Genomic DNA, 13,392 nt, shown 5'->3' on the forward strand with positions numbered 1-13,392 from the left:
CAGTTTGAGCTCTGTGTAGGAAAAATATAGACATTTCATTTTCATTTTTTGCTAGCCATGCCCCTATGTTTCTGTTGTGCCAACAACCATGATAATACTTCTGGAAATTGGAAACTAATGTCCATGTTTTATATTAACCATGTTCGTTTGGATAGGGGACACAATTTTGCTTTGCAGCTGACTCTGGTCTACAATCCTCCCCCCAAGACAGTGCCACAAAACCCTCCTACAGGGGGTTTGCAATCCTACTGGTGTTTGAGGACAAAGTAGCAAGCAACCTTACAGAAACTCTCTCTCTCTCCTCTGGGACTGCTCTCTGGCCAGTTCACATCAGAGAGGCTCCAGCATAGGAGACCGCATGCTAAAAAGCAGAAGCTGCAAACTGACCAAAGGCTATGTGGATCTGACGGCTGACATCAGAACCAAATTGCTGCAAAACAGACTGTTTGCAATATCTCTCTCTGAGTTTTCAGAACTTTCAGATGCTGACTGGAGGTGGGAGTCTTTAGAACAAAGAAAGCCAATCCCTTCATGTGTGGCCATGGAACAAAGAAACCCCTGATGTGTCGCCTGCTGCTAAATGCTGGAGAAAAACCGAAGCCTTCCAACTGGAGATACAGATGTAGAGGTCTGGCACAGAAGTCAGGAATAGTTTCTAGCTAAATAATTACTTTCTTTGATGATTTTTGATCATTTCATGTGTTTACTGTTGGTTAATAGATCTTACAAAATGGGCTGAATGGTATGCCATGCTAACATGTTTGAGCTGTTGTTCATAAAGGTAAAACAAGCTTTAGTTCCCTACAGTAAGCGTTTAAACACTAATATAACGTTAATGTTCATGTCTTTTCCCATATGTTTATAACATTATGATTACGTAATTATAAATATATTACAAATTCTTCAAGATAAACCTTGGTTCTCAAATATAAAATCCATGCTTAACTTTGATATCAGTGCATAATTTTAATTATTATAGTTTTACTAGTTTAGTTAAGGTTTTTAGCTGAAATATGTTTGACTTGGAGCTGAATGATTTTTTTAAAATAAACTCCTATAAATTTAATAAAAGTTGTGGTAAATTTATTCTATTTATGTACAGATTTGTCAGTTTCAACATTATTTGAGCCCGACTGACACCTTCATTAGTCATTCTAACCAGTAGTGGATAATCCAGGTGCAGAAAGTAAAACCCTGGTCCTGTTTTCCTTCATCCTGTTCACTTGTTCACACAGGTGATCAGTCTGTCTTGTGGAGCTGGAAATGCAAATGTTAGAACTGATCTCTGTACATACTTTTTATTTTCTGGACCTGGATTGTCCACCTGTGGTTCTAACACAAAGCCAGTAGGGCATGTGTTCACAAACAACATATGACAGTCCAAATATTGTCTTATTAAATAACATATTTACCAGCCCTACTGGGGTGGGTAATAAATATAGCATAGTTTCACAACATTGCATTGCAGAACAAGGTACATATTATTATTGTGGCCCAATTGTCTGCATGATCTGTCACATTCCTGCTGCACTCAAGCTCATCTGATGCACCTGTGAACCACCCACAGTGGGAGTGAAATGAAGTTGATTCCCTTCCACTGTATATCTGCTTTTATGTAGCCTACTGGCATAAGACACCTCACTGGATTTCCCGTCTGACCCAAGGTTTCGCAATAACCCTTTTAAAACCAAATACCATGTCTAAATTGAATATTGGGTTCGCTGTCTGCTCCTGCATTACAGTATATTTTAGTTGTCTGTTTTTGTAGTAGTTGCATTAAACAATTTCAAATACAAAGATGAATACAAAACATCAAAAAGTACACTTTCAATGACACGTCCACCAGCAACTAAAAGATGATACTTAAATAACCCTTAGAGATGACCTAAAATGAGACCATTCTAAAAATCTAATAACTCTAGGACCTGAGGTGATAGCTTTGTTGGATATTTTCCTTAAACACACATTACATCTTCAGCCTTTCTTACAAACTTTGCTTTTATCTCAGTAAATTTGGTTGAAGCCTTTGAAGGCTTTTGCTGATGACAAATAAAGATATAAGTGCTTTGCCTTTTCAATAAACAACAAACAAAACCGTGTGATGTGGTTTCTGACACATTCAAGGCATGCCTTGAATGTGTCAGAAATTTATTTAGTAACTTAAAGTAGCATTCTGTATTTGTCATAAAACAAAAGTATGCCACTGTAGTGATTTTTAAACAATGCAAAATACCATGTAATTGTGGAATGGATATAAAACGAATGTGTGACTTTTGAAAAAAAAAAAAAGAACTGAAAAAATTGTAATGCATACTCTGAACAGTATGTATATGTAACCTTCTTTACATTTATACAAATATATGTGTATATAACTTTCTTTTTGAGGTGAAGTTTCTTGCCCAAGGACACAATGACTAAGATGGATGGAGTAGCAACTCTCCAATTGGCAACCTACCAATTACAGGAAGAACTTTTCAATCACCATCTCCCTAAAAACGGTTCGTACTAAAGCATATAAACACCAAGTATATTCTAGACCTAAACCATTGGTAAATAATTGCAGTGAACATAACTGTAATGAAAATAGATTTTATAAAGCATTGATTCAGTTGGTCTTAATAAAAATGCACACTGCACATTTTTTTTTCCCTATTAGTAAACAAATAAAAAGCCATATATATTTTTTTTTTTTTCCATTTTGCAAGTATGTAAAGTTTAACATGCCAAGCAAGCCAACCAGCCAGTCAGGGTTTCCAAGCTGCCACTTGTAGCAGCTGGAAGTGGTTATAGGTATTTTTTGAGGTAGTAATACTTGTCTTTTTCTACTTGTCAGGTTGATTGTTTTTTTGTTTTGTTTTTTTCATTTACAGAGCTGGGTCTTTCTCCTCTCTCTTCTTATGCTCCCTGCCAATAAGGGGTGCCTGTGTCTGCTGGTGCTGATGGTTTTCTAGGTGCAGGTTGGGTACTTTGGTGGGTGTTTTCTCATTCCTGGTGGCTGCTGGGCCAGGACTGATCCTCCTAGGTTCCCACTAGGGGGTTGTGCACCCCTGGGCCTTGCACCCCTGGGCTCTCATCCAGGTCCACTTTGGGTGTTACCGGCTGCCCTTGCCTCGTGGGATCTCTGCACTATGGCTGCTGACGTTGGGCCCCTCAGAGACTGGACCCATTTGGAGTTTGGCCCCTCGGGGGTCTGCCCTCCTTGTGTCCCAGTAATCTGTGCTGCCTTTGGATATCTGGAGCTTGTGATTCTTTTTTCTTGATCATGGGCCCTGTAGGGTCTGGGGCCACCCTCATCTACTAGTAAGCATATTTTCCTTCTGAAGAAGCTTTGTAATTCCTTTATACCCGACCATGACCATGTGTACATATCACGGCATGGAGCATCTCAGCATTCAAGAAGGAAAGTGTAGGTACAAGATCTGCTGGGGTGGTCAGTGTCACTACCAGATCTGTACAGAAGCACGATCCATACCATCGGCTCATTTGCTTATGTGCAAGCAGATATTCATCCAGGTCGCCGCAAATAACGTAATTATGGTAGTAAAAATACTTATCTTTATCCTTAAATCCATAAAGAATGCTACACTACATCTTAAAAAATTTTTATGAATTTTTTGAGACAATTTCATGCTTTTTAAATTTTTTTCAATAAACTGCTTGTCTGACATCACCATGGGACAGAGTAGCCCGGCAAAATATGATTAAACCATGTTTATCTGCATTTTAATTGTTTCTTTCTTTAGATTACGCAATACATACCATAAGGTTAACACAAAAGAAAAACATAAAACTCAAAAAGACTAGATCTACTGTGTGTTTAAAAAAAGTTGGCTTCTGGAAGTACAGTAGCACAAGATCCCATTTCCAGTTCAGACAAGTGATAAAACAGAAAGGATTTTAAAGGAAGAAATATATTATTAACCTTTAACAAAATAAAGTTTAGTATGATTACTGTTTTTCGGGAGGGAAAAACTTTATTTAGGTCTTTTTTACAAAGACATATCGAGGGCGACCCGGATTTATGTGGTTGCGCATGTGCAAACGCACTGATGACATGGATCGGCTGTGCCAGTCAGATCTGCAAGAAATTAATTCTCTTTTGGTTCCATTTTCCTCTCTTTTTCAATTTTCCTTCTGTTCTGTGTTTGTATTTCCAAATTACACAACAGAACTTGAATTAACACCATGCCTGAGAGAAATTCTGCCAACTGTGAACAGTATAGGTTATAGTGATATATGTAAGTCAATTTATATTCTTCTAAAATTTGTTTTTAATAGATTTTTATGAGCTTTTAGCAGAGTTGGGCAGTACTTAGCTACATTCACAGAGTTAAATTTACTTTATTCACTTTTTGAAAAAGAATGTACTTTTTAGGAGTAGTTTACGGCTTTGTGCTTTTTCTTTTGTTGAATAAAGTATGATGGACTATCAGTGCTCTTACTGGAATTAAAATTTCTCGCTACTCTACCGATCAATGAGTAACTTCATTCAGCGAGGAACAAACTTGTTTTAAGCAATAATTCCCTGAGAGACACACCCATAGCTATGTTTAATTTAGACCTTTTTTTTCTGTAGGCCTATTTAAGCTTCTTTGTTTTCAAGTTTTCCATCTACTGTTTTTGCTGTTCCACTTGTGTTTTGATTATTTAAATGTCATGAAGTTTCAAGGATGAAAATCAAATAAACTGTTAAACCAATAAAAGAATCACTCGAAAAGTGAAAGACTTTCAAAATGATAACAGTGTTTTTATCAGCTGACTCGTGAACAAGCTTTGTCATATCTGATTGTTGAGTGACCTTTCCTGAACAGGAACAACATGGGCAAAAGCATATTTCACTTAATTTATTCCTGCTTAAAAGGTCACATCTGTCACCTAAAAAAATCATTTACTCTGGCAGTGTAATTTATGCCCCGCCGGTTTAACCTCAACAGAAAAGCATCCCTTGTTTAGTGGAAACCTGCTGTTCAGGGGATCTCTGTAAATGATGCAATTTTAAAAGCAATCAGGCCAGTGAATTAGGGAGATTTGAACAACTGTTGTGGGGGCAGCAGCTAATTAACACTAAATCTAAGTCTGATCCATTAACTCAGGATAATCTGTAAATTACCCGTCCAAGGTGAATTATACCAGAACTGGTTTCAGCACCGTCAGCCTCAGATAATGTCTTCATGTAGAGCCAATAGGGACAATTTAAAAAAATCTTGCAATTCAAGCCCCCGCAGAATGAAGCTAACTCAGTCATAGAGAATCCTTGTGTAATTACAGTCAAGCATTTAAGATTTTAAATATTAGAGTTCAGACTATTTATGTCAGTCTCTTTCACACACCATCAAAATCTAAATAAAACATTGGGCGGTTTTATATACTTCATTCAGGTTGGTTATGAGTAAACAACAAAGCACAATCACAGAGCACCATCTTCCCTGCATGCTGCTTCACTTCTGTATAAATGGTACCAATATCTTTAACTTGTAATATAAAACATTTGGTATCAGTCTCAATTTCGGAATCTTATCAAGACACATTAGTCTCTGCTCATCCTTTATCTCAGCTGGGATTACAGTGATTTCCTACAATGCTTCCATGAGCTGCAGACAACACAGATACAAGATAACCCATCAGTTGGTATATAACAGAGTATCAGCCTGGTATTGTAATCATAGTCTGAGCTGATAGTGTTATTTTAAAGATGCAGTTACTTGATTGAGTTGATGAAGTCTTTCACAAAGAAAATAACCAGGACAGAGTGAGCTGTCTGTCACCCTTATCCGCCATCAACAAAAAAAGCACTTAGTGCCTGTTACTGAATGCCATCGGAGCAAAAGTGAACCTTCCCCAGCAGAGAGGTGGTTCTGAGTCTTGTCCTCCCCTGTGATTTCCCTCAGTGGGGGAGGATGGGGGGAAGGGTAGGGGCGCTAAATCGACAGAACTGGTAATAAATATCCCTGCTGGGAAAAGGTCTGTGGTGTACTTTTTTTTTTTTTTTTAACAGGTTTAAAAAAAAAAAAAAAGAAGGGAAAGTTAGAGAAGGCAATATATCAGCTTTAGAATGTGGGTCAGAAATATTGTGCTTTCTCACTGAGAAATTATAAGTCTAGATCGTATTATTTACAGCACTCTATATGTTGTTCCAAAAATTGGTTTCAGGATTATCGTTCAAGATGAGTGGCATGCTGGGATATACCGTATATGATTCTCAGTTCAAGAAATTATTTCTCTAAGAGATGCCATAAAATATTTAAATAAAGTCTGCTTCATTATGTTATTCATTAACTTTACTGTTTCTGTTTGATGTTTTACAATTGTTGTCACAGGCCTTAGAACTGGCCACTTTAGGTGGATATCTCTGGATAAAATCCTCTGCAAACACTCATTTTTAAGGAAGTCATCCAATTAGTAAATATTATTCCATTTAAATGTGACTATTCTTTAAAGTACAATAAGGTTTGGAATTATTAGAACAAACTTAACATTATAAACAAATTGAAGTTTGTTTATAATGGAATTCTACACAGACTAAATTCGATTTTTATGGACTATTATTCAACCTGAGCTACAATGGAATGCTTTAGATCAAAGCATTAAGATGTGATAGAATGACCCATGGTCCAGACTAATGTCTAACTACAAAATCTGTAGGCTACAAAATTTATTTTCATTTTAGACAAATTGAACTTAGCTTGAAGCATGTTACATAAGACAAAAAAAATTGAAAATTAAGTTTCTAAAAATGCAACATTGGTAGAGACACAACCAACACAGCTTTTATTTAAACCTGATAAGATATAACCTTTCTTCCACCTCATAATCATGCAATAGCAGCTCACCATCACCTAAAAAAGATCCAAAATAAATAACACTGACTGGTGTTTTAATCAGAGAAAATGTGTTAAAGTTTTCTGATTAAAAATGGTCCGATTCAAAAAGAAGAAAATATTACAAGCTACATTGCTACTCCCAACTGTTAAAATGCATTTGTGTCTGCCAGGATAGTTATTCACCTAGTGTTTTTGCTGAGTGTACTCTTCTTATACAGTTTTTATATTTTAATGAGTGGTTCACTTCTACTGTGCATTCAAATTGGTCTGAGCACTTCTTCATTTGGTCAGCTGTGTCCTCTGAGGGAGCCATGTTTCCATTATAATATAGGAGAATAATTCATAGCTTCTTCTTTTATTCTTTTTTTTGTGTGTGTTCCTATGTACATCGCCATGAAGGCAGAAAACTGACAAAAGCAATTAGACACCATTAGAGAGTGCTACATGTTATATATACAATATTATCTTCATAATTATTAATACAAGTAATCAACCATAATTAGAGTCCTGGAAGTAACGTTGGAAAATGTTCCACTGTGTTGAACTACATTTTAGGACCACAAATGCTGAATGTGTATCTTTTCTTAATTAAAAACTACCTCCCTAATTGCTTCTGTGATTAGAAAGTGCTGCAGATTGAAAAGAATGTGAAATAAAATCTGTGGAACACTTTCATGTAAATGAACAACATTAATCAGTAGGTTTGGTTGAAGTCACATCCGTAACACAGATGTGAAAAAATAATAGAAGAAGAAAAAAATAATACAGAAATACAAAGAAAAACCCAAAATATTATGGATATTTAGTTTGAACTGAAAGCAAATCTTTTCAAAACAGCAGTTAACTGAATGTATTGATTCTAAAGGTCTATCAGTACTTCTGCTGTGGATAATTAATGTCTTCTTCTGTGCTTTCTATTTCACATTTACAGTGTAGGTGTTGGTCGGTTGCTCATAAGTCTGTTTCCAGGTTTGTTTTAGTTAAGTCTTTTCTTTTCTACCTTTACCCTTAGTCCTAGTTTGCTAATTAAGCACATCTCCTAGATCAGACTGGTTATCCTCATTAAGTGTTTGCACCTTTCTGTTTTACATTCTTGCTGTTTCTCAGTTACATAAATGCCTGTGGTAAGTTTTTCTTTGCTTTGCTTGAATTTCATTTTTTCCCCCTGTTCTTTAACTTCTGAAAAAGGCAGTGAGTTTAGTTGCAAAACGTAATGTTTTTTCTCAACTGTTCACAAGATTAAGAATAATTTCATTTCATCTTTTCATTGCAGCTGGATTTAAAGATTTAAACAATTTATTAATTAGCAGTAAGAAATAAATGTCACAGTAAGAAATACTGAAAAAACTCAGTTTGGGTCACTGGTTTAACACAGCAGAGTTGATTTGTGGGTTTGAAACAGAATAGTAGGTTAGGTTTTCAACACAAGTTATTACTTCAAGAGATTAACATGGAACATTAAGGAATTTAAAGAGTTGAACACAAAATTAAAAACCAAATCTTTTCATACATATATTTTCTCTGCTGGTTTTATGTGCTTGGTTGTAGCTGATGTGTTATTTTTAGCAAATAGGGGGTGGAGGACAAGGCGCACCATGAATAGATCACCAGTCTACCATAAAGGAACACAAGGTGACAGGAAAAATAACCATGCATGCATCCAGTCACACCTGTATATATCCCATGTTTATATGGGAGTGCCCATGTATATATTGAGAACATGCAGACTCAACACAGAATGGCAAGCCATGATTCAAAACATGGAGTTTTCTGCAAGGCAAACATGCAAACAATGTGTCAGCATTTATTATGGTTTAAATGTTGCTAACCTATAAGATATGAAGCAGTTCTAAGATAAGGCTGAATATTAATAGCAACAGCACATGCTATCCACTGAGAAGAACCATCCTACAGTAGAGCTGGATCCAACTTTATAAAAAAAATAACAACAAAAAAAGCGACTCTCAATTTAGGTTCTTTTTAACCATAGATTAATCTGGAGTTAAATTAATACAACATATGCTCTCAAACCCTCTTCAATGGCTAGCTTCTAACCAATAACACACATTTAATTGCTTATGTCTAATAGGAAGGCTATCAAAAAGTATATGAAAAAGAGGCAATGGATTACTAAAAACAATTATATTTGGGGAGTTTTGGCCTTGTGGTTAGAGCAATGCGCTTGTGCTCTGAGAAGGTTGCAAGTACCCGGTTCGGTCCCCACAGCCTGCACTCTGGGACCCTGAGCAAGACCCTTAACCCCCCGCTCCCCAAGAGGATGGGTAACATGCAGAGAGTGAATTTTTCCATTGTGAGATCAATCAGTTCTATTTTTGTTTGGGTAGAAATATGTTGGCATCTTAAATCAATATTATTCTACAACTACAAACTACCAGATAAAATAAAACTTTACAATAACCATCATTTATAGTTTTATTTTCTTTTAAACTTGCCCTGTCATGCTGGACTTACCCTAACATCCGTGGGCTTAATACCTTAATAAATGCTCTATTTACCTTTTATAAATGGTTTAGATGCAGTTTGTAAATGAATCAATCATTATTAAATGGCCTCTTTATCATCTATAAATGATAGTTATTGCAAAGCATAACCTTAACCCTGACTATATGTGGACCCCAGGAAGACTAGCTGTTTGCCATGGCAACAGCTAATGGGGATCCTTAATAAAATTACAAATTACAAAATTACAAATAACAGTAAACGTTTCTCTATCACTTTTGACACATTTTTGGTAAAGAGGTAAATGTCTAACTTTACCCATTATCTGTTCCAAGTCCTCTGTTTATCTAAGATAAAGGTAAAAGGTCAGGGAGGGAAATCCAATCATCCCTCTCCCTAAGCACACTCCTTGAAGCTAAATCTAGGAGATCCCAGCATCCCCAGGTCAGAAAGTATACATAGCTTCTCTTCAGCAAGTTCTGCCCCAGGGCCCCTTCCCAGTGGGAATTGCCCAGAAATCCTTTCAACAGGACACACCTAGGGGGTATTAAAGTAGTTAGCTCAGACTAGCAGTATCTTACACAAATGTCTGTACGGCTTATCTTAAGTGGCCAAAAAGTTCTATGTATTAAAGACATTAAATTAATTAACAATATCATAGAGTATACTTGTATTATTAGCTATTTCCTCCAGTGGAAAAAAGTATAATAAACTCTTAATATTTCCTTTCAATAGCTCCAAGTGGTGGTCTTTAAAGGACTACAATGGCTATTTCAACTGTGTCACAATATTTGCAGACATGATTTACTATTTCTTTAAAGTGTTATCTATATAGAGGCAACACACCGTCGCAAATACTAGTCAAGTGGCAGAGTTAAAAAGCAAAAAAGTGAAAAGCAATCCTATAACCAGGAAGTCTTTCTTAAATTCAGAATATCTAAGTAGGGAGAGACATCCCCCTCACTCATCTGCCACTGGGCTGCCCTTGAATCATGAAACAGGCCCCAGCTGCTTCACTGGAGCTGCACACTAGCTGTATATAGGGAGGAATGACTGGGAGATGTGGGCAGCTCCCTAGTGTGAATCTATACATATGTGAAACAGCCTGTATCTGGGAAAGAGCAGATAGGCTCAGTATACCTCTTCAGAGGAAATCAATGTTTGGAGAAAAAAAACATGCAGAGAAAGCTTCATCCAAAAGAACATATGTTAATGCTTGCTTGGCTCTTGGGGGAGATAAAAGCTTGATCCAGACCTTGTTTATTGGAAACTGTGTGCGACATAAATCATGTACTAAGAAAATGGAAACAATAACTCACCTTTCGCTTTGCTTTTTGTTCCAGCCACTGATAGCATGAGGGGATAAAACAAGGAAACAATAAGTTAGATAGGTAGGATCAAGACTTTCGCTAAGTAGTATTGTCTGTTTTGCTATTCTTCTCTTCATGGTATGATTGAAGAGTAGAAATGGAAGCAGAATAGAAGGTTTCTTCAATACTATATGAAGCAATGAAAGGACAGTTTATGAAAAGACAGACAATACATAACTTATATTGAAACAACTCATAAACTGCCAAGTGCACCTCTTTTTATTGTGTGTGAGAGAAAAAGGTAGAGGAACAAAACGTTATAATTTAAAAAGATAAATAGATTTAATTTAAAATCACATGGTAAAGGCAATTTGTTGCAGAATCTTTAGATTATAGGTATAAAAACTAACCACACCACACTACAGCAAATTCATCATAGGGCTTAAATAAAAATATCCATTTTATGACAGCTTATACAATACATGGGGTGCTTTATTATTGACCTTACTGGATGGGGTACACGAGAAGAAGTAAGCCTTTTCTACAGTCTAAACTGCAAAATTAGATTTTGCTGGAGAACATGAAAAAGGCCTAATGAATATTAGGAGCACGTCCTTTGCTATAATGAGAACAAGATAAATATGCTCAGCTCAGATTATTTGGCATGAACTTGACCTGGAATTCTTGGTCCAGGAAGTGAGAAACTGTTACCATAATTTAATAATACAGGGGTTGTAAAGTGCAAAATCTTTTGGGACATGAAATTTAAAGACACCACCAAAAGCTCCTGTGAATGCACTGAAATATGAGCCGACAACATGACTTCCATTATCCTGAAGCCTAAAAGAAGAAAAATCCGGCATGATAACAATTCAAAGCGTAACGCTAAAATCAGACAGGAGTTCCTAAAAAAGAAAGGAAAGCTTTGACACCTTTTGAGTATCATAAAGTGGAAGTCAGAGAAAAACTCACCCTGCAGTAAAGAGAAGCTGAAAAGGTCCCTGAAAAATGGTGGAACCTGCCTGCAGAATTTAGCATAAAACTAGTAACCTCTGTGGTCATATGGATGAAAAAGAGTCAACTTTAGATTTGACTGGCTATTTTTTTTCAAGGAACTGTATTTTTTTTATTTTATTTTTTTGACGCAGTGACATATTACTTTTATTTAGTTATCATTATAAAACATAATGGTTTCTAAATTATAATTAAGGAATTCAGATTTTAAATGCTTGTTGATATATACATACCAGTGGTCAATTTTATATTTCTGGATATTTCTGGAATTGATGACGCTAGAGGCGGTGTCTAATTTGTAACCTAAACTAATAGGTGATTTTATGTAGCTCAGCTTAGATTTGTAAATTATTTGTTTAAACATGGAGACTAATTAGTAATTATAGATTTAATACAGATTCTTTGTAACAAAGTTAAAGACTTGGAAAACATTTGTTTTTCTGAGAATCAGAAGTATTTTGCAATTATTACTGATGCTTTAAAAGACGTCTATTTAAAGAGAGAAGTAAAATTGGGAGCAAATAAAAGATCTTCGTTTGTTTTAAGTGATATGTTAAAGTCCATACAATTCATCCTTCCGGATTAGATCTTTTCAGGGTAATATTTATTTTCTAATCATGTTTCTTAGTTCATTTTGGGGAGTGTTGTAAGGGAATAAGGAATTTAATCTGCATCTGAGTCCCTTCCATATAAAACTTCCACTGAAATGAACCTCCTTTTGATTGTGAAAGAGAGCCGGGCTAAGGATACAACCTCAAAAAGGACTAAATTATGCAATATCATTGAAAAGGCACAGTTTTGCCTTTTTAATGCATTTTTGATGCAAAATAATTTATATTTTATTTGACCAAGGTGGGAAGCTGAACAAATGAAATCAGGGAGAAATTGTCCTCGATAAGAAACACTTATGCACACACATTTTACTTTCTCATATCTGGAGGAAAGTTACCAAATTAGGATCAGTGCAATCGCTGGAAACAGGAAAAAGAAAGAAAGTTTTTAGATCATGCCGATCTGCATGTGTTTATACCCTCTCTCGACAAGTGCTTTCTTAAAAAAGCAGCGGATAATTCACATCCTACGACATAGGATATTTTTTACTGAGTTAAATATGATGGAGAGGAACATTTAGACTTAAACGGATATACGATTTTAAAGTGTTTCTTTTGATTAACCTAAAAAATGTTCTCGGGGTTACAGAAGGTGCTGGATGACGCATTAAATTTAGCACTTAAAACTAAGAGCTCTTATATACGAAGCCAACAGAAAGAGCAAGCAGCACCCCCTGCTGTGTTTCCCTTACATTGGATGCATCAGGGAAAAAGCAGCAAGAAAAAAAAGAAAGAAAAAAAATGATTGCACTACAAAGACAGCTTTTAACACTCAGATCCAATGTGCAATCTACACCTGGGCAAAGAGACTTTAGTGTGCACTAAATAAATCATGAAGAGCTTACTAGTTAATAGATCAAATAGTAAAGCATGAGTTCGATTACTGATAGTTTAACCTTTTATGGTCCCACACAGTTGTAACTCATTTCTATGTGTGTGTTTTTTTCCTTACTCATAAACATGTGTGCCATGCAGGAAACCCATAGTCAAATCCTATGTTTGTCAGAAAGGGCATCCAGTGTAATGAATTTCTAAGGAAACCCTAAAATATGAGAGCAGACTAAATGAGCACTTTTGACAGGAATTTAGTTTTATTAGTCATATTGTTATCCCCTCATAAAAAGGTATGAATGTAATGTAAGCCACGTCCCTATAGTTAATTAGGTGACAAACTAT

At 35.9% G+C, this 13,392-nt stretch overlaps 1 protein-coding gene across 1 annotated transcript in view; it reads right to left on the bottom strand.

Annotated features, from left to right (window-relative positions):
• LOC107099218 (cell adhesion molecule 2-like) overlaps nucleotides 1-13,392 on the bottom strand; it is a gene marked incomplete at its 3' end in the record, with an annotated part of 164,415 nt that overhangs the window by 35,546 nt on the left and 115,477 nt on the right. Inside the window, exon 2 of the mRNA XM_015397267.1 lies at nucleotides 10,601-10,627. Coding sequence (XP_015252753.1) covers nucleotides 10,601-10,627 — 27 coding nt within the window. The remainder of the gene's footprint in view (nucleotides 1-10,600; nucleotides 10,628-13,392) is intronic.

Source organism: Cyprinodon variegatus, unplaced genomic scaffold (assembly GCF_000732505.1).
Source record: "Cyprinodon variegatus isolate N-32 unplaced genomic scaffold, C_variegatus-1.0 Scaffold848, whole genome shotgun sequence".
Classification (NCBI taxonomy): Eukaryota; Metazoa; Chordata; class Actinopteri; order Cyprinodontiformes; family Cyprinodontidae; genus Cyprinodon; species Cyprinodon variegatus.